This window comes from Hyla sarda, chromosome 4 (assembly GCF_029499605.1).
Source record: "Hyla sarda isolate aHylSar1 chromosome 4, aHylSar1.hap1, whole genome shotgun sequence".
In the NCBI taxonomy this organism is placed as follows: Eukaryota; Metazoa; Chordata; class Amphibia; order Anura; family Hylidae; genus Hyla; species Hyla sarda.
In genome coordinates, this window is record NC_079192.1 from 244,315,788 (window position 1) to 244,341,339 (window position 25,552).

At 46.8% G+C, this 25,552-nt stretch overlaps 1 protein-coding gene across 1 annotated transcript in view; it reads right to left on the bottom strand.

Moving 5' to 3' along the window:
• CAPZA2 (capping actin protein of muscle Z-line subunit alpha 2) overlaps positions 1–25,552 on the bottom strand; it is a 63,535-nt gene that overhangs the window by 14,764 nt on the left and 23,219 nt on the right. The window contains exons 3-7 of the mRNA XM_056573852.1: positions 20,595–20,646; positions 16,180–16,243; positions 13,241–13,447; positions 13,043–13,122; positions 12,322–12,400 (exon numbers count right to left, since the gene is read on the bottom strand). Of these exons, the coding sequence (XP_056429827.1) occupies positions 12,322–12,400; positions 13,043–13,122; positions 13,241–13,447; positions 16,180–16,243; positions 20,595–20,646 (482 nt within the window). The remainder of the gene's footprint in view (positions 1–12,321; positions 12,401–13,042; positions 13,123–13,240; positions 13,448–16,179; positions 16,244–20,594; positions 20,647–25,552) is intronic.

A 25,552-nucleotide genomic window follows, 5' to 3' on the forward strand; every position in this document is an offset into this window, starting at 1 on the left:
CTATATAAATTAGGTATCCTTGTAACTGTATGGACCTACAGAATAAAGTTAAGGTGTCATTTGTACTTAAAAGTTCACTCCGTAGAATCTGAAGCCCCCTAAATTTACAAAAAGGAGATTTTTTAACACTTACCGTAAAATCTCTTTCTCGAAGGATCCATTGGGGGACACAGACCGTGGGTGTATGCTGCTGTTTCTAGGAGGTGTGACACTATAGTAATAAAAAAAAGTCAGCTTCTCCCAGCAGGATATACCCGCCTGTAGGCTCTGAGCCAGTCAGTTTAAGTTCCAGAGCAATAGGAGGAGACCAATAGGTCAAAGAAAAACCCAAAACTGTCCGAGGACCAGAAGAAAAAAAACATAACTGAACACACCCTCGGACAGAGAACCAAAGGGAAAAAAAAAACAAAAAGGGCGGGAGCTGTGTCCCCTAATGGCTCCTTCGAGAAAGAGATTTTACGGTAAGTGTTAAAAAAATCTCCTTTTCTCTATCGGCTCCATTGGGGGACACAGACCGTGGGACGTACCAAAGCCGCCCCTTGGGTGGGCAGATAAGTAATCAGGCAGACGGCTGATCCACTGCCGCCTGAAACACTTTACAACCCAGACTAGCATCAGCCGATGCGAAAGTATGGACTCGGTAAAACCTCGAGAAAGTGTGCAAAGACGACCAGGTAGCCGCCTTGCAAATCTGCGAGGCCGAGGCTCTATTCTGGAGAGCCCAGAATGCCCCAACAGAACGAGTGGAATGAGCCACAACCAGCGATAGGCTTCCAAAATGGCGGACCGAATCCACCGAGAAATGGTGGCCTTGGAAGCAGGTTGTCCCTTGCGACGACCTTCCGTAAAGACGAAAAAGGAATCACACTGACGAAACAAAGAAGTGATGGAGAGATAAGACCGAACAGCCCGAACTACATCCAGCTTGTGTAGCAAGCGCTCCTTAGGATGAGAAGGAGCCGGACAAAAGGACGGGAGGACAATGTCCTCATTGAGATGAAAGGCCAAGACCACCTTAGGTAAAAAGGAAGGATCTGGCCAGAAAACGACCTTGTCCTGGTGGATCACCAGAAACTGAGAATGGCAGGAAAGAGCTGCCAGTTCAGACACCCTCCGGATGGAGGCGACAGCCACAAGAAACGCCACTTTCCAAGAAAGGAGGAAGAGAGACACCTCTCTAAGGGGCTCAAAGGGTGCACCCTGGAGGGCACTCAGAACCAAATTCAAGTCCCAAGGGGGAGAAGGTGACCAATAAGGAGGAACAGCGTGCGCCACTCCTTGCAGGAAGGTCCGGTCATGAGGAATAGAAGCCAGGGGCCGCTGGAAAAGAACAGTAAGGGCCGAAACCTGACCTTTAACCCCTTCCCGACCTATGACATACCTGTACGTCATGGGTGGCAAGGTGTTCCCGACCCATGACATACAGGTACATCATAAACATTTTTGCCGCTACTCGCGGCACCCCGCAGCGCCCGGACAGATGGTGGCTATCACTGATAGCCAGCCATCTTACCATGCGACCACGGGGGTTTCATCCCCCGACCCCCCCCCCCCCCCCCCCCCAGCGATCGCTGCTATCAGCTGGTCAAATCTGACTAGCTGATAGCAGCGCGGTGTGCGAGTCCCGATCACGGGAATCGGGACACACACCGCTCTGCTAAGTGTCCCTGACCTGTCCCCCGGCGTCACTTACGCGTCCGAGCGGTGTCCCGAGCTGTCCCGGCGGCGAGCGATGTCCTCCAGGTGGTCCCGGCGGCGAACGACGTCCTCCAGGCGGTCCCGGCGGCGCTGCGTCCCGGAGGTGAGTTTCCGGCAGCAGTGCGGCATCTTCATTGGCAGCAGTGAGATCGCCGTAAAGCGATCTCACTGCTGCCTCTGGGAGTTTCAAAACTGCAACTCCCAGCATGCCCAGACAGCCTTTGGCTTTCTGGGCATGCTGGGAGTTGTAGTTTTGCAACATCTGGAGGTCGACAGTTTGGAGACCACTGTATAATGGTCTCCAATCTGTGCTCTTCCAGATGTTGAAAAACTACAACTCCCAGCATGCTCAGTCTGTCCAGGCATGCTGGGAGTTGTAGTTCTCTAACATCTGGAAGAGCACAGATTGGAGACCATTATACAGTGGTCTCCAAACTGTGGACCTCCAGATGTTGCACAACTACAACTCCCAGCATGCCCAGACTGCCCAAGCATGCTGGAAGTTGTAGTTCGGCAACATCTGATCCTTCAGATATTGCCGAACTACAACTTCCAGCATGCCTGGGCAGTCTGGGCATGCTGGGAGTTGTAGTTTTGCAACAACTGGAGGCACACTAGTTGGGAAACATTGTTCGTTTCCTACCTCAGTGCCTCCAGCTGTTGCAATTGTTGCAAAACTATAACTCCCAGCATGCACTGAAAGACCATGCATGCTGGGAGTTGTAGTTTTGCAACAGCTGGAGGCACACTGGTTTGGAAACACTAAGTTTGGTTGCAAAACACATGAAAGTTTATTACTTAACTTAGTGTTTCCAAACCAGTGTGCCTCCAGCTGTTGCAAAACTACAACTCCCAGCATGCACGGACAGCCAAAGGGCATGCTCTGAGTTTGCAACAGCTGGATGTTTGCCCCCTCCCCCCAATGTGAATGTACAGGGTACACTCACATGGGCGGAGGTTTACAGTGAGTGCTGCAAGTTTGAGATGGCGCAAATTTTGCGCTGCAGCTCAAACTTCCAGCGGCAAACTTGCTGTGAACCTCTGCCCATGTTACTGTACCCTAAAAACACTACACTAACACTAACCTAAAATAAAAAGTAAAAAACACTACATATACACATACCCCTACACAGCCCCCCCCCCCCCCCCCCAAAAAAAGAAAAAAAAGAAAAACGTCTGGTACGCTACTGTTTCCAAAACGGAGCCTCCAGCTGTTGCAAAATAATAACTCCCAGTATTGCCGGACAGCCATTGACTGTCCAGGCATGCTGGGAGTTTTGCAACAGCTGGAGGCACCCTGTTTGGGAATCATTGGCATAGAATACATAGGGGTCCACCCCTATGCAAATCCCTAATTCAGGCCTCAAATGCGCATGGCGCTCTCTCACTTTGGAGCCCTGTCATATTTCAGGGCAACAGTTTTGGGACACATATGGGGTATCGCCGTACTCGGGAGAAATTGCCTTACAAATTTTGGGGGGCTTTTTCTTCTTTAACCCCTTATGAAAAGATGAAGTTTGGGTCTACATCAGCATGTTAGTGTAAAAAAAAAAATTTTTTACACTGACATGCTGGTGTTGCCCTATACTTTTCATTTTCACAAGAGGTAAAAGGGAAAAAAGACCCTCTAAATTTGTAATGCAATTTCTCCCGACTACGGAGATACCCCACATGTGGGCGCAAAGTGCTCTGGGGGCGCACAACAAGGCCCAGAAGGGAGAGTGCACCATGTACATTTGAGGCGATTTGCACAGGGGTGGCTGATTGTTACAGCAGTTCTGACAAACGCAAAACAATAAATATCCATATGTGACCCCATTTTGGAAACTACACCTCTCACGGAATGTAATAAGGGGTGCAGTGAGCATTTACACCCCACTGGTGTATGACAGATTTTTGGAACAGTGGTCTGTGAAAATGAAAAATAAAATTTTTGATTTGCACAGCCCACTGTTCCAAAGATCTGTCAAACGCCAGTGGGGTGTAAATGCTCACTGCACCCCTTATTAAATTCCATGAGGGGTATAGTTTCCAAAATGGGGTCACATGTGGGGGGGTCCACTGTTCTGGCACCATAGGGGCTTCCTAAATGGGACATGCCCCCCAAAAACCCTTTCAGAAAAACTCACTCTCCAAAATCCCATTGTCGCTCCTTCCCTTCTGAGCCCTCTACTGCGCCCGCCGAACACTTTACATACGCATATGAGGTATTTCCTTACCCGAGAGAAATTGGGTTACAAATTTTAGGGTGATTTCTCTCCTTTTACCCCTTGTAAAAATTGAAAAATTGGGTCTACAAGAAAACGCGAGTGTAAAAAATGAAGATTTAGAATTTTCTCCTTCACTTTGCTGCTATTCCTGTGAAACACCTAAAGGGTTAAAACACTTACTGAATGTCATTTTGAATACTTTGGGGGGTGCAGTTTTTATAACGGGGTCATTTATGGGGTATTTCTAATATGAAGACCCTTAAAATCCACTTCCAACCTGAACTGGGCGCTGAAAAATTACGATTTTGAAAGTCTTGAGAAAAATTGGAAAATTGCTGCGGAACTTTGAAGCCCTCTGGTGTCTTCCAAAAGTAAAAACTTGTCAATTTTTTTATGCAAACACAAAGTAGACATATTGTATATGTGACTCAATATGTAATTTATTTGGAATATCCATTTTCCTTTCAAGCAGAGACTTTCAGTTAGAAAAGTTAGAAAAATGCAAAATTTTCTAAATTTTCATGAAATTTTTTGATTTTTTACCAAGAAAGGATGCAAATATCAGTGAAATTTTACCAATAACAAAGTAGAATATGTCACGAAAAAACAATCTCGGAATCAGAATGATAAGTAAAAGCATTCCAGAGTTATTAATGTTTAAAGTGACAGTGGTCAGATTTTCAAAAAATGCCCAGGTCATGAAGGTGAAAATGGGCTGGGTCATGAAGGGGTTAAGGGAACTGAGAGACAACCCCAGTTCCAGCCCCGACTGCAAAAAAGAGAGAAGACGGGGAACCGAGAAGGTCACCGGGGAGAAGTCCTGAGCATCACACCAACGAAAATAAGACCGCCAAGTACGGTGGTAAATTCTTGCGGAGAAGGGCTTACGAGCCTCGAGCATGGTGTGAATGACTTGGGAAGAGAACCCGCGGGCCCTCAAAACCACGGTCTCAACCGCCACGCCGTCAAATGCAGAGACTATAAATTGGGGTGGCAAAGAGGACCCCGAGAGAGTAGGTCCGGGCAGAGCGGAAGGCGCAGAGGAGCGTCGTCCAGGAGCCTGACTAAGTCGGCGTACCACGACCTTCGGGGCCAATCTGGAGCTACCAGAATGGCGGGGACGTCCTCTGCCTTGAGCTTCCTCAGCACCCTGGGAAGGAGCTGAAGAGGAGGGAACAGATAAGGTAGGGCGAACCCCGCCCAAGGAATCACTAGGGCGTCCACGGCCAGAGCCTGAGGGTCCCGGGACTTGGACACAAACGGAAGAATCTTCCGATTGTGCCGGGACGCGAAGAGGTCCACGTCCGGAATGCCCCAGAGCTGCGCGAAGACCTCCGGATAAAGAGACCACACGCCGGGGTCGGGTGAGGACTGACTGAGGAAGTCCGTTTCCCAGTTGAGCACTCCCGGAGTGTGAATCGCCGAAATGGCCGGAACCTTGTTCTCTGCCCAGGTGAGAATCTTGGTCACCTCGGCCATGGCTGCCGAGCTGCGAGTGCCGCCTTGATGATTTATGTACGCCACGGCCGTGGCGTTGTCCGACTGAACGCGGACAGGACGGGACTGAAGACGGGACTTCCAACGAAGAAGACAAAGAAGAATCGCCCCTAATTCCAATATGTTTATCGGAAGAAAGGTCTCCGGGGGAGACCAGAGTCCCTGAACCGTCCAATCCCTGAACACGCCGGCATCCGTTGTAACAACCTGCCAGTGAAGGGGAAGAAAGGACCGCCCTTGGAGAAGAAGGGGGGAGCGGAGTCACCAGAGCAGAGACCGACGGACCCTGCGAGGGAGAACAATCTGACGATCGAGGGACAGGGGAGACTTGTTCCATCGAGAGAGAATCGCCAGTTGAAGGGGGCGGTAATGAAACTGGGCAACGGGTACGGCATCCATAGTTGCCACCATCCGACCCAGGACTTCCATACAAGTGCGGATGGAGACTGATACCTGGGTCCGAAGGGAGCGGACCCACGACCGGAGCGCCAGACATTTGTCCGGCGGAAGACAAATTCGGGCAGAGGCCGTGTCGAATTGAAGTCCCAGGAAGGTTTGAGACTGGGTAGGACAGAGGACTGACTTGTCCCGGTTGACCATCCAGCCGAAGAGAGTCAGAGTGTGGAGAGTGACATCCAGATTCGCCAGAGTCTGGGCTCTGGTTGGAGCCTTGAAGAGAAGGTCGTCCATATAGGGTATCACAGAGATCCCCCTCGACCGTAACAGGCCCATCACTGGCGCAAGGATCTTTGTAAAGACCCGAGGAGCCGTGGCTAGACCAAAGGGGAAGGCTACGAATTGAAAGTGCCCCTCCGGAACTGCAAAGCGGAGGTACCGATGATGGCCCGGAAAAATTGGCACATGGAGGTAGGCATCCTTGATGTCCACCGAAGAAAAGAACTCCCCTTGTTCCAGGGACGCCACCACCGAACGGAGAGATTCCATTCTGAAGTGGCGGATGAGAAGGTGACGGTTGAGAAGCTTGAGGTCTAGGATTGGTCACACGGAACAGTCCTTCTTGGGGACCACAAAAAGATTTGAATAGAAACCCCGAAAACGTTCCCTTGGAGAAGCAGAGATGGGAGAGCCGCTCAAAATTGCTTCGCCAGAGGAGGAGACCGGGGGGCCCAGGATCGAAAAAAGCTATCCCTCGGAAGGGAGGCGAATTCGATCCGGTAACCGTTGGACACCACGTCCCTGACCCAAGAGTCCTGAATATGTGAAGTCCAGATGTCTCGGAAAAACAAGAGACGACCTCCCACCCGAAAAGAAACCGCGGGTGGGGGCCTCACTTCATGCAGAAGTGGGTTTGCGGTTGCCCGATTTGGGCGCAAACGGCCGGACCGGTTGGAGTCCGACTTCCAAGACGGGCGTGCCCGGAATGAGGGAGCCTTCTTGTCCCGCGAGGGCACCTGCCCGGACCCTTTACTGGGGCCAGAGGTACGAAAGGAAAAGGACTTCCTCTGCGAGCCTTATTTTGAGGTAACAAGGAACTCTTACCTCCCGTTGCCTAAGAGATAATCTCATCAAGGCGTTTGCCAAAAAGACGGCCACCTGTAAAGGGCAGCTCAGGGAGAGACCTTTTGGAAGCTGCATCCGCATTCCAAGCTTTAAGCCACATAGAGCGGCGGAGAGCCGCTAGGTGACCCACAGCAAAGGCAGAACAACGGGCTGAGTGCATGGAAGCTGTGCACAGAAAGTCCCCAGCTTTAGCGCATTGGAGAGCCAGAGCAGATAGACCCTCTGGGGGGGATCCCGCTGAGATATCCTGATTGAGCTTTTGGCACCACTCCGACAGGGCCTTGGACACCCATGTCGAGGCGGAGATGGGAAGAAGAGAAGAGCCAGCTGCTTCAGAAGCGAACTTCGCTAAAGATTCTACCTTCTTGTCCGCGGGATCCTTGAAGGCAGCGGCATCTGCCAGAGGCAGTGTAGTCGCCTTAGAGATTCGGGAGATTGGTGGATCCACTAAGAGAGGGGAAACCACCTTAGCGACAAAGTCCTTGTCAAATGGATAACGTTCTTGAATTGACTTGATTCCCGGGAACCTCTTGTTTGGATGCTTCCATGCGGATTCCAGAATGTCGTCAAAGTCAGCGTGAGAGCTGAACCTTTGAGGTGCTGGCTTAGCATGATGAAAGGATACTCCTGGATTAACATCTGAAGATCCTGGGTCCTCCAAGTGAAAGGTGGCTCTTATGGCTGTCACCAATAAGTTCACCGTTGCAGTTGAGTCTGAGCGGTCCTCTGAGTCAGATGCCAGCTCGGAAGCCTCGTCCACCAGTTCACCAGGGGAATGTGAATGAGTAGAGGCAGTCCTGGAGGGGGGCGACCCAGACCGGGTACGCGGCTCTGGCGTAGCAGAGCGGCGACTCTGAGAACGTCCTTTGGAGGAGCGACGTTTTTATGCCCAGAAGATGGGGGGGGGGGGGACCCGCGAGGGGAACGCTCACATCTATCAGAAGACTCAATGGAAGAGTCAGACGAGGCACCCCTAGCACACTTGTGAGAGCGTGAAGTATGGGGAGACGAGGAGCGGGCCCTCTCAGAGGTCCTGCGCAGGGATGACCCCTTCAAGGCGGACGCCATTTCCCGGGAGGCCTCAGCCACCGAACTGGAGACTTGGGTCAAGTCAGCCATATACTGGGTCAGGGAAGAAACCCAGGCTGGAGGAGCGGCTGAACCCACCGGGACCGAAGGGGCATCCGGGGGAGCAGTGGAGCAGGCAGGGCAAGTGGGCTCAGCAAAGCCAGACATCTTGGTATTACAGTGCCTACAGATATAATAAGTCTCTGAACTTCCAGGTTTCTGTTTGAAGGGAGGAACAGCCCTGGGTACGGACATAATGTGAGAAAAAAAGAAGACAGGAACTTTCTCACCCTAGTCTGTGTCCCCTGTCAGCTGCAGTGAGGAGAACTCGCTCCGTGCAGCCAGAGAGACTGAACAGGCCAGCCAATAGGGAGGGAGGGACGTGCCTGAAGCAAGGCACACAGTAACCGACCCCTTCACATAGAAAATCACGCACACGGCGCTGATTGGACGCTACTTCGCGCCTCAGAGCTCCCAGCCTAGTGGGCGGAGCTACAGACCAGCCGAAGAAGAACTGTTATGGCGCCCGCTCCTTGTCCCGAGCGCACCTGCCTAGCCGTATATGCGCTCTGGGGAATAGAACGGGAGGCCAAAACGTCAGCAGAGGCTGCTGGTGAAAGTGAAAGTAAGCCGGCGCTGAAGCATAACGAAAGTAAGCCGGCGCTGAGAGTGCCCGGCCCGAAGCAGCGCCACGGCTGACAGCCGCATATAAGGCGCTGGAGTAGTTGCACCAACACACACACACACACACACAACATAGTAAAGTGCCCCATACTATATGCCCCATAAAGTAAGGTGCCTTATAATATATGCCCCCTCAGGTGCCACTGCTCCCCCAGCATAAAGTGCAGCCCCTGTATAATCAAGCCCCATAACTGAAGGTGGGCCAAAAACAGGGGGTCTCCAGAGGTTGCGAGTCCCGTACCTATGGAGAAAAAAGGGAGGAAGTACTTACCTCAGTCAGAAGAACTTACCTAATGGAGTCTTCATTGAAGTCTTCAGTCAGCTTTTTGTCCCTGCATCACGCCTGGCTGCTATGCGCGAGCGAGGCGAGCAGAGAAAAAGAGGGACCCGGACCCATGAGGTACCACCCAGACGCTGATGTCTGTGCCCCCTTACTCGCAATGGGGAAACAGGGCACCGGTGTCCCTGAACCCCCACCTGAAAACGGGAAAAAAAAGGAATAAAAAACTAACACGTCCCTATACTAGGAAAATAAAAAATCAGAAGACTTGGTCTGGAAAATTAAGACCATGTCCACCTCCTTCAGACACTAAGCTTAAACTGACTGGCTCAGAGCCTGAAGGCGGGCATATCCTGCTGGGAGGAGCTGACTTTTTTATTACCATAGTGTCACACCTCCTAGAGACAACAGCATACACCCACGGTCTGTGTCCCCCAATGGAGCCGATAGAGAAATTGCTTTGTTTTTCTGGTTTTTCCATAGATTTAGTGGTGAAATGATTAATGGTATTTCAAAGTAAAATTGGTGGCGCAAAAAACAAGCCCTCATATGGGTCTGTAGGTGGAAAATTGAAAGTTTAGTTTTTTCCTCCTCACCTCCTTGTTTTAACTCGCATTTCTTTAAAATGTCCTGCCTGTCACCTCCACGTTTTAATTGTGGCGATAGTAGATCATGTACCACAATTAAAACGTGGAGGTGACATGCAGGGCATTTTAAAGAAATGAGAGTTAAAATGGATTTTCAACCTCAATACGTTGAAACCTGGTGGTTAAATTGTTGAGTTCAAAACAAAATTATTGTGGGAGGTAAAATGACTGAGATAGTCCTGGTGTGTCAGTATAGTCAGTACAATAGATTATTATGCTGAATAAAGAATGATATCACTATTAATTGTTTTCTCTCTCTTTTTTGTTGCATTTAAAGAATGGTACATGGACAATCACTCACCAGAGGATACTTTAATGGAGTATATAATTGTTAAGTCAAAATATATGATTATTATTATTAATACATTCATTTGTTTGTGTACTTGAAGAGACTATTAATAAGGGAGAACCTTTTGACTTTACTTGAATTTAAATTTTTTTATTTATTTTTCTTCATTTTTTTTTTTTACATATTATTTTACATTATTTAAAACTTTTTTTTTTCCATTGATGAGACACTATACTGGTGTGGGTCGACCTAGCAGGTACTATGTGCATTATTCCCCCAATGAATGGCTGTGAGGATCTTAGCGAGATGTGGTTGATAGCAAAGACCTGGGGAGTGCTGCTGAATGGGGGGGTACTGTCTAGGCTTCGGGCTAGTAAGGAATTAATCCGGACACTTCATTGTGCACAAGTTCGCTCCTGATAACTCACCAACTCAGCAAATACCGTATTTTTCGCCGTATAACATGCCCTTTTTCTTCCCCAAAACTGGGGGAAAAAGTCTGTGCATCTTATACGGCGAATACACCGCTATCGCGGCGGTCCCTGTGGCCATCAACGGCCGGGACCCGCGGCTAATACAGGACATCACCGATCGCGGTGATGCCCTGTATTAACCCTTCAGACGCAGCGATCAAAGCTGACCGCCGCGTCTGAAGGGAAAGGGACACTAACCCGGCTGTTCAGTCGGGCTGTTCGGGACCGCCGCGATCTCACCACGGCGGTCCCGAACAGCCTGACTGAAAAGCCGGGTTAGTGCTTACAGGACACCGGGAGGGATCTTACCTGCCTCCTCGGTGTCTTCTCCATTCAGGGATCCCCTGTATGGCCAGCGCTCTCCTTCCTCGTCATCATGTCGTTGCATACGTGCGTCGGCGTGCGTAACGAAGTGATGGCGGCGACGGAGCGCGAGGATACCCAGCCGGCAGCAGAGACGTTCCGGAGGGATGGGGACACGGCGACAGCGATGGAGCGACATCCAGGGCAGCGGTGACGGGTCCGGAGCGGCGGGGACACGTGACTATTACCTCCTATGCAGTGGTCTTCAATCTGCGGACCTCCAGATGTTGCAAAACTAAAACTCCCAGCATGCCCGGACAGCCAACGGCTGTCTGGGCATGCTGGGAGTTGTAGTTTTGCAACATCTGGAGGTCCGCAGGTTGAAGAACACTATTGGGTTCAAAATCTAAATTTTTTTAGATTTTGCACCTATAAATTGGGTGCGTCTTATACGCCGGTGCGTCCTATAGGGCGAAAAATACGGTATGTGAGGGCGTTTTATCACAGCTAATTTTGGTCTGACCTCTCCTGTTGAAAGGGAGCATAAGTGTCCATTCTTTTGGTTTTTCATTTTTTTTATTTGTTCTTTTTATTCACTATTTTACATTATGGGAGTCTTGCCCTATTTTAATATGGCGATCTGGGGTCCGTTTCCTCTGTGCGCAGGCGCAGAGGTGAAGGATCGAACTGCCATAGCTACAATGACGCTCACAGCGTCGTTCTCCCTGTATGACGCAGTTCCAGAGCTCTGTGAGCTTCTGGTGTTCGGTACACGCCGCTTAACCACATGTTGACATCTATTTACTATACCTGGTGAGGGAGCAATCCCTAATGAACTGGATTTTCACTTGTTTTTTTGAGTATAACACTTTTTGATGTCTGATTAATATCCCGATTTAATCTCTCTCTCTCTATATATATATATATCTATATTTGTGAGCTAAGTGCCTCACCATTTCATAGTTTCACATTTGCATCTATTACACCATAGCTGTATAGCTCTCCATGTTTTAACTGCATTTTCATGTTTCATCTATATCCTTGTGCTGGCAGTGTGCTGCTGCATTCTTCTGTTGCTGTATATCTAGCCAAGTAGCGTGCACCTGTAGGCCAGGTCCATATAATAGTTTGGTATCAACTAAAGTGCTGGCTGACTTATTCTTTGCCTGTATTGCACATACGGGGGAGTGGCTACCTCCATGTTGGCCTTGCACCCCACCCACCTCTATCAGGTGTGTATATAAGGTGTCTTGGATGTTCCAGACCCTGCCATGCTTACTGAACTGTTCACACAGAGGCATATTCACAGTGTAGGGTCCGTCCCAATGAGGCCACCTTATCGCGGTGGGACGGTCCAAGCTATTTGACCGCCGACGGAGACAAATTTGCGAGCTAAGTGCCTCACTATTTCATAGTTTCACATTTGCATCTATTACACCATAGCTTTATAGCTCTCCATGTTTTAACTGCATATTCATGTTTCACCTATATCCTTGTGCTGGCAGTGTGCTGCTGCATTCTTCTGTTGCTCTATATATATCTCCATATAGGGGTGTGTGTGTGTATTTTACAAAATCAGGTTGTATTGTGCCATTTATAATATGGAGACATATAAACAAAACAAAAACAAAAATTCACAATACAACCATACCTGAATTTTTAGAATGCCAACCACCTTTGTAGTGGACTGTGTGATTGTAAACTTCCATTCTGACCTCCAACGTCCATTCCTTAAAAATGTAAGAGATAGGTTTGAGTGTTGCCAATTGCGTAGTCTTAAACAAAAAAAAAAACCTCTTGTTGCCCACATAGCCATCTAACAAGCGGCTTATAACAAAGGTTGCATATACCGTAAGCTCACTATATGAAAATGTCCTAGAGGTGCTCAGTAACGGAGATTTCTGTACCCCACACTCACTAGGAGGCCAGATTCACACTTCGGAATCTCCAGACTGACAAAATCCGTCCAGAGTTTCTTCTAAGTGCAGCCGACATTGTGCAGACATTGCCATCCCCATAGACGACAATGTCTGCAGAGAGGAAATCCGCCAGATAGTTGATAAAGCTCAATGTTCTGGCAGATTTTTTGAGACGATCTTCCAGATGGAGAGTCCACCTTGGAAATTCAGCAGTGTGCACTGTGCAGCGGAATCCTATTGCCGGGTGTGAACCCGGCCTGACAGTATTCAATATTGCAGGGACAGGATTCTACTTCATTTTAAATCATCTCATTTTGTAAAAGGGATGCTAATTTAGAATTACAAAAATTCTAGTTTTACATATTCAGGACATGGAATTAAAAAACTATATACATGACAATCCCTAAGAAATGCTAAAAACACAATTTAGGATAAGACAATGAAATGACTTACCAGAAGTTCTTAGCTTGAAACTGATGACTCTCAATGCATGCTATTATCGTCTGTTGTCCATCTATTGTTTTACCATACACCTGGAAACATTTACATTTCTCCAGTTAAAAGTTGGAAAAGGAGCGCTGGATTACACAACATGCAATCCACACTTTATAGGAATGTACAGAACTTTAGGGAGGACCCAGAAATACTTACAGTACAAACTCCATTTGGGTAATGATCCTTCACATAGGATCTCACTGCAGTGTCAATAACATTCCTCCAGGAGTCTATGGCATTTTCTCCTTCATAGGGCCTTGGGTCGCTTGCCTCCTTTCTCAAGTGATCAAATTTAAATGAAATCTTGTTTTTAGGATCCAGGAATCTTCCATTACCAAGATCTCCATGCTCTGTTATTAATACCTGGGTTAAAAGATATTGAAATATTACAAAGTATATTCAACAGTGACAAGTATATTGCATGAGTGGAAATTATTTATACACAGAGTATCCAGCGCATATTTGATGTGCAGGATTTAAAGCTGCACATTTCAATGTAAACGGATTGACTGTACACAGATTGAAATCCTGTGCATCAAATATGTGCAGAATTCCGTACGTGTGAATACACTTTAAAAAGAGAATCTGTCCGCTGTATTTTCTGTTTAGAACTGTAGACACTGTTTGATAACTAATATGGTTTAAAATCAAACTGTGGTTGCCAAGCATAACATTTTCTTTTTAATTCTCAGCCAAGTGTCAAGAAGGTGGAGCCAAGCTGCGTAAGTACCACAGCCTAGCATGCCTCCTTATTTTCCCTCCTCTCCCAGCCGCACCTTGATTGTAAGCCAAAACTTGTATGTCAATTAACAAATTACCAGCCATACATGTTTTTACAGTGATCACTAAGGGGCTTCGGGCTAGGCTGTCACCTTTTTACGGCAGCAGCCTAGGTCTCCTGTGCAGTGATCGCGGGAGCTTGGCTGTCAGTATGACAGGCGGGCCTCTTCACTAACTGCAAACCTCTGATCCTAGTAATGATGTGGTTAAATCATGACAGTGGCAAAGGAGGGACCTGTGGGGCTCTGTGACCCCCATAAGCAGTCCAGACACAATAGGCAGGTGCAGGGGACCATATAAACCACCATTTTGCTAACAATACACTGCACTACACTACACTGAAATATTAGCTATAGTTTTACTTCGGTTAAAAAAAATTATATCTTTTTGCACAAAACTTAGTGGCTGGCATTTATCATTGTGTTCACCCTTTTTTCTGTGTATAGTTGGTGCAAGTGTCCTTTTTGCGCCTTTTGGTTTACAAATTTCCGCTGATTTTGAGTTGCATTCCACTGATTTTGGCAATACACATAATATGGACAGATTTTATGTACTGCGCCTTTTTGTGAAAAGGCGCAAAACCGCCAAAAACCTACACCAGCCCAGGCTCAGAAAATGTGACCTCCACAAAATCTATTAAATACTTTGCTAACATTTAATAAATGTGGTGCTCCTACACATTATCAGCACACAAATAAAAAGGGGTAGAAAAATGCTTCACTTACACATACAATGATGAATGCCCCCCAGTATTAGGGATCGACCGATATCGTTTTCCTAGGGCCGATACCGATACTCTGTGGAGGTTAAGGCCGATAGCCGATAACTTATAACAATATTCCGGTATAAGTTAACGGCTATTTATCCCCCATAACTTTATTTTTCTATATACAGGGATGTTGGAGAGCTAATTTTTTGTGCTGTGGTCTGTAGTGTTTATCGGTACCATTTTTGTTTTGATGGGACTTTTTGATCGCTTCTTATACATTTTTTAGGGCATACAAAGTGACCAAAAATGTGCAATTTTGGACTTTGGTATTTATTTACGTGTACCCCATTGACTGTGTAGTTTAAGTAGCATTATGTTTTTATAGTTCGGACATTTACGCACACGGCGATGCCACATGTTTATTTTTGTTCACATTTTTTTTTTTTTTATGGGAAAAGGTGATTCAAACAAAACATTTATTATGGAAGGGGTTAATTCACATTTATTACTTTTTTTTTTTCTAGTCTCCATAGGGGACTATTACATGCAATCCTATACATGCAACAGTTTTTTTCTACTTTAGATCAAAGTTGATTGCGGCATCTAAGGGGTTGATGCCGGGATCACTGCAATTGGTGATGTTCGGCATTAGACACGTGTCCCAGCGGCTGATAGCTGCCAGGTACTCCCTGCATCCTTTAGGAGTTAATCAAGTTCTACAAAATGGTGCCATTTAACTTGTTCCGAAAAAAAGCTGATCCTCAAATGTCACCAGTTTTAACAGCAAGAAGCATAAAACTGGTGCAGGCACCGCGATTCTAGGACATTATTAATTACCCTAATATGCTCCGGCATTTCAGAGAATCATAAAAATGCAGCCAGGACCCAGATAACTAGTCAGGTGCAGGTTCTGGTGTCTATTCCCTGCCAGGCTTCTTTAGGAGAACACATCTCTCTCTGACAAGTCTCCAGCCAAAACCTGCCCAGCGAACTGCTTACCTGGGTCCCGGTGCCATTTTTAAATTAGGAGTACTCTGAAATGCTCTAGAATATTGGAGTAATTTATATAGTGCCCCGGAATGGTGATTCCATCACCAGTTTTTGCTGCCTGTGGTTTTGGTAGCATAAAACAGTGGTTCCTGGCACCTGTCTAGAGGTGTTGAGAATATATCAACTCACGGAAGACACTGGGTGTAAAACTCCCTGTAGGTCACTCCAGTACTCATGCTCGCACTAAATGCCTGCCTAATCACAAATGGTAAGCTCCTCCTCCTCCCCCCCTCCTTTATTTTCATCTAGTACATAATACACAATTTCATAAGGAAATACAAAACTAAAACACCCCACCAGTGTTAATTAATAACATATCTCCCTGTTTGAGTATAGTAATAGATCTATCAATCAGGGCTGGCGGGGCAGATGAGAAACCACTGGGGACTGCTCAATTACTTGTGGTCCAGGTAGCATGAAAGTGAGAGAGGTTCCTTTTAATGGAAGGTGCTTATTTTTGTCAATTTATCCTTTATAAATAAAGCAAATCATATGGAGAAAAAATAAATAAAAATGATAACAGTAACATTAATAATAAGAGTTGAATTGCACATACCTGATCTTCATAGCCTTCGATTTTTACTGGGGTGAACTGATCCAAGTTGTATTGTGCAAAGGCACTAATTATATATAAAAAAATAAATAAATTAAAAAGATTAAATAAAAATCCTGTGCATCAAATTTGCGTACGTGTGAACGTACCCTAAAAGTTAATCTGCCAGCTCTAGGCCATGCTCAGAGCTCAAGTCAAAGAGCTGAACCTTCACTTTACGCTGTCTTGAATGATTTACGTGCACGGCTCATGGCTGAAAGAGGAGCCCCTATATGTCAACCGGTCAAGTCAGGGAGGAGACGTGCATTCTGTGGCTCACTTGTGCTCCGAGCATGACGCAGGACTGGCAGATTCCCTTTAACCGAAAAAGTAGTAATGGTTCACATGCTCAGGGTTTAAAGAGAATTTTGCAATGGATTTCCTGCCAAAACACTGCACCCACTACAAGTAAATATGGTATATCAATAACCAATTCAGATGCAACATAAACTAATTCACCAGAATAAACAAGCTTTAAAAGGTCACAGACTAGTCCCACTGAATGGGCACATCAGCAGCAGATCCTATATAAATGCACCTCTCCTGCGTAAACATACCCTTTAACCCCTTCAGGACCAAGACCATTTTGGCCTTAAGGACCGGAGCGTTTTTTGCACATCTGACCACTGTCACTTTAAAAACATTAATAACTCTGGAATGCTTTTAGTTATCATTCTGATTCCGAGATTGTTTTTTCGTGACATATTCTACTTTAACATAGTGGTAAAATTTTGTGGTAACTTGCATCCTTTCTTGGTGAAAAATCCGTAAATTTGATGAAAAATTTGAAAATTTAGCATTTTTTCTAACTTTGAAGCTCTCTGCTTGTAAGGAAAATGGATATTACGAAAAAAAAAATTTTTGGTTCACATATACAATATGTCTACTTTATGTTTGCATCATAAAATTGACAAGTTTTTACTTTTGGAAGACACCAGAGGGCTTCAAAGTTCAGCAGCAATTTTCCAATTTTTCACAAAATTTTCAAACTCGCTATTTTTCAGGGACCAGTTCAGGTTTGAAGTGGATTTGAAGGGTCTTCATATTAGAAATTAGGGATCGACCGATTATCGGCCGATAATCACGATTTTGGGCATTACCGGTATCAGCAATTATCTTGCCGATAAGCCGACAATGCCCCGCCCCCCGCACCGCCCCCACCGCACCTGCCACCCCCTCCACCCGCCGCACCCCCGACCCACGTCGCACACACCCCCCCCCATGCAAGGCGGTATACCGGTATGGATTTTTTTTCCATACCGCTATACCGGTCGGGCCCCTCCCCCACCCTCCGAGTCAATAAAAAAATTAAACTTACCCGTAATGGGGGTGGTCCAGGCCATCCTTCCTTCATGTAGTGTCCGGGGGCGTTCCGGGTGGAGGGTGGTCCGGTCCGGGCTGTCCTCCTACGGTCTTCTTCTCCACTCCGGGCAGGCTCCGGCCTAGTACGCTGCATAGACGCCGCTACGCCGTGACGTCAGGTGCGTCGCTGCGCACGGGCGTCACTGCGCAGCGGCATCTATGCAGTGTACTAGGCCGGAGCCTGCCCGGAGTGGAGAAGATGACCGCCGGAGAAGGAAAGCCCGGACCGGACCACCCTCCACCCGGAACGCCCCCGGACACTACATGAACGATGGATGGATGGCTCGGAGCACCCTTGCAGGTAGGGGAGAGAAGCGGGTGGCGGCAGCGGTCTATGGCCCCGCAAAAGCCACTGCAGATCATTGATTTAAAGCGCCCGCTTTAAATCAATGACCTGCAGCGGTGTCGCAGGGGGTTAAATAGCCGATAACTTATACCGATATTCCTGTATAAGTTATCGGCTATCGGCCCTAACCTGCACAGATTATCGGTATCAGCCCAAAAAAAACGATATCGGTCGATCACTATTAGAAATACCCCACAAATGACCCCATTATAAAAACTACACCCCCCAAAGTATTCAAAATGACATTCAGTAAGTGTTTTAACCCTTTAAGTGTTTCACAGGAATAGCAGCAAAGTGAAGGAGAAAATTCAAAATCTTCATTTTTTTTACACTCGCATGTTCTTGTAGACCCAATTTTAGATTTTTTGCAAGTGGTAAAAGGAGAAAATGTATACTTATATTTGTAGCCCAATTTCTCTCGAGTAAGCACATACCTCATATGTCTATGTAAAGTGTTCGGCGGGCGCAGTAGAGGGCTCAGAAGCAAAGGAGCGACAAGGGGATTTTGGAGAGTATGTTTTTCTGAAATGGTTTTTGGGGGGCATGTTGCATTTAGGAAGCCCCTATGGTGCCAGAACAGCAAAAAAAAATTAAATAAAAAAAAAACACGGCATACCGTTTTGGAAACTAGACGCCTCGGGGAATGTAACATGGGATAAAGTGAGCCTTTATACCCCACAGGTGTTTCACGACTTTTGCATATGTAAAAAAAAAATTATTTTTTTTACCTAAAATTCTTGTTTTCCCAAAAAATTTACATTTTTAAAAAGGGTAAAAGCAGAAAATACCCCCCAAAATTTGTTAGGCAATTTCTCCCGAGTACGATGATACTCCATATGTGGCCCTAAACTGTTGCCTTGAAATACGACAGGGCTCCAAAGTGAGAGCGCCATGCGCATTTGAGGCCTAAATTAGGGACTTGCATAGGGGTGAACATAGGGGAATTCTACGCCAGTGATTCTCAAACAGGGTGCCTCCAGCTGTTGCAAAACTCCCAGCATGCCTGGACAGTCAACGGCTGTCCAACAATACTGGGAGTTGTTGTTTTGCAACAGCTGGAGGCTCCGTTTTGGAAACAGTGGCGTACCAGACGTTTTAAATTTTTATTGGGGAGGGGGGCTGTGTAGGGGTATGTGTATATGTAGTGTTTTTTACTTTTTATTTTATTTTTTGTTAGTGTAGTGTATCTAGGGTACAGTTGCATGGGCGGGGGTTCACAGTAGTTTCCCGCTGGCAGTTTGAGCTGCGGCAGAAAATTTGCCGCAGCTCAAACTTGCAGCCAGATATTTACTGTAAACCTCCGCCCATGTGAGTGTACCCTGTACGTTCACATTGGGGCAGGGGGGGGGCATCCAGCTGTTGCAAAACTATCAGCATGCGCTGACAGACTGTACATGCTGAGAGTTTTAGTTTTGCAACAGCTGTAGGCACACTGGTTATGCATCACTGAGTTTGTGACCTAACTCAGGGTTCACAACCAGTGTGCCTCCAGCTGTTACAAAACTACAACTCCCAGCATGTACGATGCATGGTGTACGGTGATTGCTGAGAGTTGTAGTTTGCAACAGCTGGAGGCACACCGGTCGTAAAACACTGAGTTAGGTAAAAAAAAAACTGAGTTTCACAACCAGTGTGCCTTCAGCTGTTGCAAAACTACAACTCTCAGCAGATGCACCACTACAACTCCCAGCATGCACTTTAGCCGTTTGTGCAAGCTGGGAGTTGTAGTTATAAAACAGCTGAAGGTACACTTTTCCATAGAAAAAATGTGCCTCCAGCTGTTGCAAAACCATAAGTCCCAGCATGCCCTTTTTGCATGCTGGGTGCAGTTGCTAAGCAACGGCAGGAGGCCGTCACTCACCCAACTCCTGATCCACGCTGCTTCAGGTTAGTCCCTCGCCGCCGCCGCTCCTGGGGCCCCGATCCCAACATTGACGCCGGGGATCGGGGTCCCCAGCTCCCGGGGTGCACGTCCCACACCCGCTCACGTCCTCCGGAAGAGGGGCGGAGCGGGTTGCGGGAATGACACCCGCAGCAGGCGCCCTGATTGGTCGGCCGGTAATCCGGCCGACGAATCAGGGCGATCGTGAGGTGGCACCAGTGCCACCTCACCCCTGCAGGCTATGGCTATTCGGGGCGATCAGCCAGTAATTCCGGGTCAGCGGAGACCCGATTGACCCGAAATCGCCGCAGAGCGCTGGACTGAATTGTCCAACGATCTGCGGCCATCGCCGACATGGGGGGAAATAATGACCCCCCTGGGCGATATGCCGGGATGCCTGCTGAACGATTTCAGCAGGCATCCGGCTCCGGTCCCCAACCAGCTAGCGGTGGGGACCGGAATTCCCAAGGGCGTATGGATACGCCCTGCGTCCTTAAGGACTCGGAATGCAGGGCGTATCCATACGCCCTATGTCCTGAAGAGGTTAATACTAGAAAAAGTAAGTTCTTTAGCTTGCATAAAAGAGGGACTACTTTTGTCAGTATGGTTTAGTTTTCAAGATTCCTGCAGGTTGTCCCAGGCACAACTGTTGGAAGTAGCTTTGGAAAGGGAAAGACCAACATGTAGTAGCAACACTTTATAGGTGATAATTGTACCAACTAAGCACTGTTCATGTCGAACTGGGAATTACAGAGGTATAAAGGAGTTGTGTCAGGACTTGATACTCACTGAGCAGCACCTTCCCTGAGTAAATTATCGTTGTTAAGCAGGAACCGAACATCTGCAAGGAAACAATTTTGTGGGAGAATTAGAATTAAATAGTATTTGTATTGAAAAATAAACCGCACAAATTCAGGATCTATTTGGCTAGTATACATAGTACATACTTTTAGAATTTGTTTGTACAATGTTTCTACTTTATTAATCTATTTCTACTACTCTTAAGAGATGACCTTTTAGAATAGGAGTTGTACTCTTTTCACTTTGGTGTTTCCAGTTAAATTCTGTTGCTAAGGCTCTGTGCAAAATAGTGTCTGAATAGTCTATTTAGAATATACCTAAAGCATGTCTATGAGATTCCATCCAACATACCTTTTTTTCAAATGTATAGGAAAGCAAAGCAGACCCTACAGCATAGTGCACATCTATATATTGACATATGTTAGAGCCTTCCATCAGAAGTGTAGGTCAGAAATGTACACCCCACCTCAGACATAAGACATTTCATAGTAACATAGTTCATAAGGTTGAAAAAAAAAAAAAAGACCAAAGTCCATCAGGTTTAACCTACAGTCATGGCCGTAAATGTTGGCACCCCTGAAACTTTTCAAGAAAATGAAGTATTTCTCACAGAAAAGGATTGCAGTAACACATGTTTTGCTATACACATTTATTCCCTTTGTGTGTATTGGGACTAAACCAAAAAAGGGGAGGAAAAAAAAAAGCTAATTGGACATAATTTCACACCAAACTCCAAAAATGGTCTGGACAAAATTATTGGCACCCTTAACTTAATATTTGGTTGCACACCCTTTGGAAAAAATAACTGAAATCAGTCGCTTCCTATAACCATCAATAAGATTCTTACACCTCTCAGCCGGAATGTTGGACCACTCTTCCTTTGCAAACTGCTCCAGGTCTCTCTCATTAGAAGGGCACTTTTTCCCAACAGCAATTATAAGATCTCTCCACAGGTGTTCAATGGGATTTAGATCTGGACTCATTGCTGCCACTTCAGAACTCTCCAGCGCTTTGTTGCCATCCATTCCTGGGTGCTTATTGACGTATCTTTGGGATCATTGTCCTGCTGGAAGACCCAAGATCTCGGACACAAACACAGATTTCTGACACTGGGCTGTGTTGGTAATCCTCAGATTTCATGATGCCTTGCACACATTCAAGGCACCCAGTGCCAGAGGCAGCAAAACAACCCCAAAATATCATTGAACTCCACCATATTTCACTATAGGTACTGTGTTCTTTTCTTTGTAGGCCTCATTCTGTTTTTGGTAAACAGGAGAATGATGTGCTTTACCAAAAAGCTCTATTTTGGTCTCATCTGTCCACAAGACGTTTTTAGAGAAGGATTTTTGGCTTACTCAAGTTCAATTTGGAAAAATGTAGTCTTGCTTTTTATGTCTCTGTCAGCAGTTGGGTCCTCCTGGGTCTCCTGCCATAGCGTTTCATTTCATTTAAATGTAGATGGGCAGTTCGCGCTGACACTGATGCTCCCTGATCCTGCTGGACAGCTTGAATATCTTTGGAACTTGTTTGGAGCTGCTTATCCACCATCCAGACTATATTGCGTTGACACCTTTCATAAATTTTTCTCTTGCGTCCACGTCCAGGAAGATTAGCTACAGTGCCATGGGTGCACACTTCTTGATAATGTTGCGCACTGTGGACTAAGGCATATCTAAGGCTAGGTTCAGACTACGGAATTTCCACCTGCAATTCTGCTTTGAAATTGAAGGTCGGAAATTCCGCTTGCTAAAATGTATAGTGTAGTGCGTGGTTTTCCGTTCACAAATTCACACTTCGGAATTTGTGAACGGAAAATCCGCTTGGAAATTTCCGCCTGAAGAAAGTCGATGCTCTTTCTTTAGGCGGAAATCCGTGTGGAACACATTGCAGTCTATTGGAGACTGCAGTGCCCGCACGGTCCTAGCGCCGACTGATTCAGTCAGCGCTGGCCGCACTGAATCTCCGGGCGGAAATTTTATGCCCGGAGATTCCGTAGTCTGAACCTAGCCTAGATCTCTGGAGATGGACTTGTAACCTTGAGATTGTTGATATTTTTCCACAATTTTGGTTCTCAAGTCCTCAGACAGTTCTCTTCCCCTTTTGTGTTGTCCATGCTTAGGCTAAGTTTCTACTTTTTTTTTTTTTTTTTAAATGCCAAGAAAAACACCAATTCTGCCGCATGGCGTTTTTCCGGCAAAAAAATCTGCGGCCAATGAGTAATCACAAAATTATTTTTCCGTTATACAGTTTGGCATTTTTTCAGCTCCTTGGCGGTTTTGCACAATCGCAGCATGTTGAGCCACTGGAATCTTTTTCCCCGAAATAGTGGCGTTTTTCTCCCATAGAAGGCATAAGTCATTATTGCCACCAGTAAGGGAGAAGAGACAGACCCCATTTTCCTCCTCTTTCCCTCATCATCCAGTGATGATGAGCACCCCCCCCCCCCAGAAGGCAGCTCCAAAAGCAATGCCAGTAGAGGTTCCCCATACTAGTGGCCCTGTCCCACATATTAGCAACCTTGTTCCGCTTACAATTTTCCCTGTCCCTCCATATCGGTGACCCCCCTGGACCCCAGTTCTAGATGGTTATAAGCCACTGATTCCTGGGTCTGTTGGCCGCCCAGAAATCCAAATTGACCCCACAGTCATCACTGAAATGGACTTTATATATATTTTTTCAGTGAATATTTGATGGGGGCTAAGACAAACTTGCTTTTTTTGGTTAGGTCTGTTAGATGGACCCCCCATCAATGCAGCCGAGATAGGGACATATTGGGGCCTCGTCCTTCATATGGGCCAAGTCGAAAAAAGCAAAAAAATTAGGCAATACTGGAGTGGGGGTGTTCTGTACAACATTCCACTTTATCGCATGCCCATAAAAAAAGGTTCCCCTCTCAGTAAGTCCAGCGGCTTCATGGCTGCCCTTGCACCAGTCACAGGAACATACACCACATATAGGGGAGGTGTACATTCCTGAGATTTTACAAGGCGATAGTCGGCCCACGGCACACCCCCTTCATGCAAGACCCTCATAATCCCTGCACAACCCCTATGCAAAGCCCTAATTTGGACCTCAAATGCACATGGTGCTGTCTCGCTCCTGAGCCCTGTATTTCAAGACAACAATTTAGGCCACATATGGGGGATTTCCGTACTCTGAAGAAATTGTGTTGCAAATTTTGGGAAGCTTTTGCTCCTTTTACCACTTTGGGCAAAAAACTTGGGGCTACACCAACATGTTAGTGTAAAAAATTTTATTTTTACATTAGGGCTGGGCGGTATACCGGTTCATACCGAATACCCACATTTTTGTGCTGCACGATATGAATTTTAACCCATACCGTAATACCGGTTTGGCCCCTCCCCCACGGGAATGAAGGAATTAGCCCAGCGCTGCGCTGTCCCCACATCGGGGAACTAATCATATGTTGCCCGCGAGCGCTGTTCTTCCCCCCCAATTAATTATCAGCCTAGCGCTGTCCCCATCCTCCTGTTTGTTGCGGCCACCGGCGCTGACACTCCATACCAGTGATCTTCAACCTGCGGACCTCCAGATTTTGCAAAACTACAACTCTCAGCATGCATGCTGGGAGTTGTAGTTTTGAAACATCTGGAGGTTGGCAGGTTGAAGACCACTGCTCTATACTGTGTGGTATCCCTATGCCCGGGCTGCAAAAAACCAACAAAAAACTTTCTTACCTCCCGTTGGTCAGGTACCGGCCTCATCTGCTTCCTAGGGAATGGAACGTTGGACAGCCGTCAGCAGCGATGTTCCGCCTCGGCCGCTGATAGGCTGAGCCCACTGTCATGTAAGAAGTCGTCCAGAGCTCCTTACATGACAGTGGGCTCAGCCTTATCAGCGACAGAGGCGGAACATCGCTGCGGCCGGTGATAGGCTGACGACAGTCCGACGTTCCCGTCCCCAGCATAAGGCCGATGTTGGAACATGCGTTTGTTTATTTTGTTTACCTTGTGTCAGCGCCTGCGGCTGCAACAAACAGCACGAGGAGGGCAGCGCTAGTGGGTGACATGTGAGTATTAACCACGATGGGGGCAGCGCTGGGCTAATAATTGGGGGGGGGGGGGTGAGGAGTAGGAGGAAATACCGTTATAGGGTACATTCCCACACGGCGTATTTGCTGCGTATTTGCTGCTGCATATTTTATTTTCTCTGTTGAAGTCAATGGGTAGGAAAATACGCAGCACCAAATATGCAGCAAATACGCAGCACATACGCAGCAAAATACGCCGTGTGGGAACGTACCCATATACTGTGGAACCGCCGGAAGTTACAAAAAAATACCGTAAAATACACATTTGGTCATACCGCCCTGCCCTATTTTACACTAACATGCTGGTGTTACCAAATTTTCACAAGAGGTCAGGTAACAAGGAGTGCAGTGAGCATTTACACCACACAGGTGTTTGACAGATTTTTGGAACAGTGGTCTGTTAAAAATGAAAAAAAAAAAGTAATTTTTCATATTCACGGCCCACTGTGCCAAAAATCTGGCACTGCAGTCCTTATTAGATTCCTTGAGGGGTGTAGTTTCAAAAATTGTGTCACATGTTGGGGGGGGGGGGGGGTTCTGCTGTTCTGGCAGTATGGGGGCTTTATAAACGCCCACCAACGGTGCGCCTTCATTTCTGAGCCCTTCCGTGCTCCAGCAGCGCATTTTATGTCCACAATATTTCCAAAATGGAGTGACATTTGGCACTGCGGTTTTGGCACCATGGGGGCTTTGTAAATGCCCCCAAAAAAGCCAAATGTCGCTCCTTCTACTCAGCCCTGTTGTGCACCTGCACAGCAATTTATGTCCACATATGGGGTATTTCAGTATTTGGGAGAAATTGGGTTACACATTTTGAGGGGCTTTTTCTCCTTTTACCTCTTGTAAAAATGAAAATGTGGGACTACAACAACATGTTAGTGTAAAAAAGATG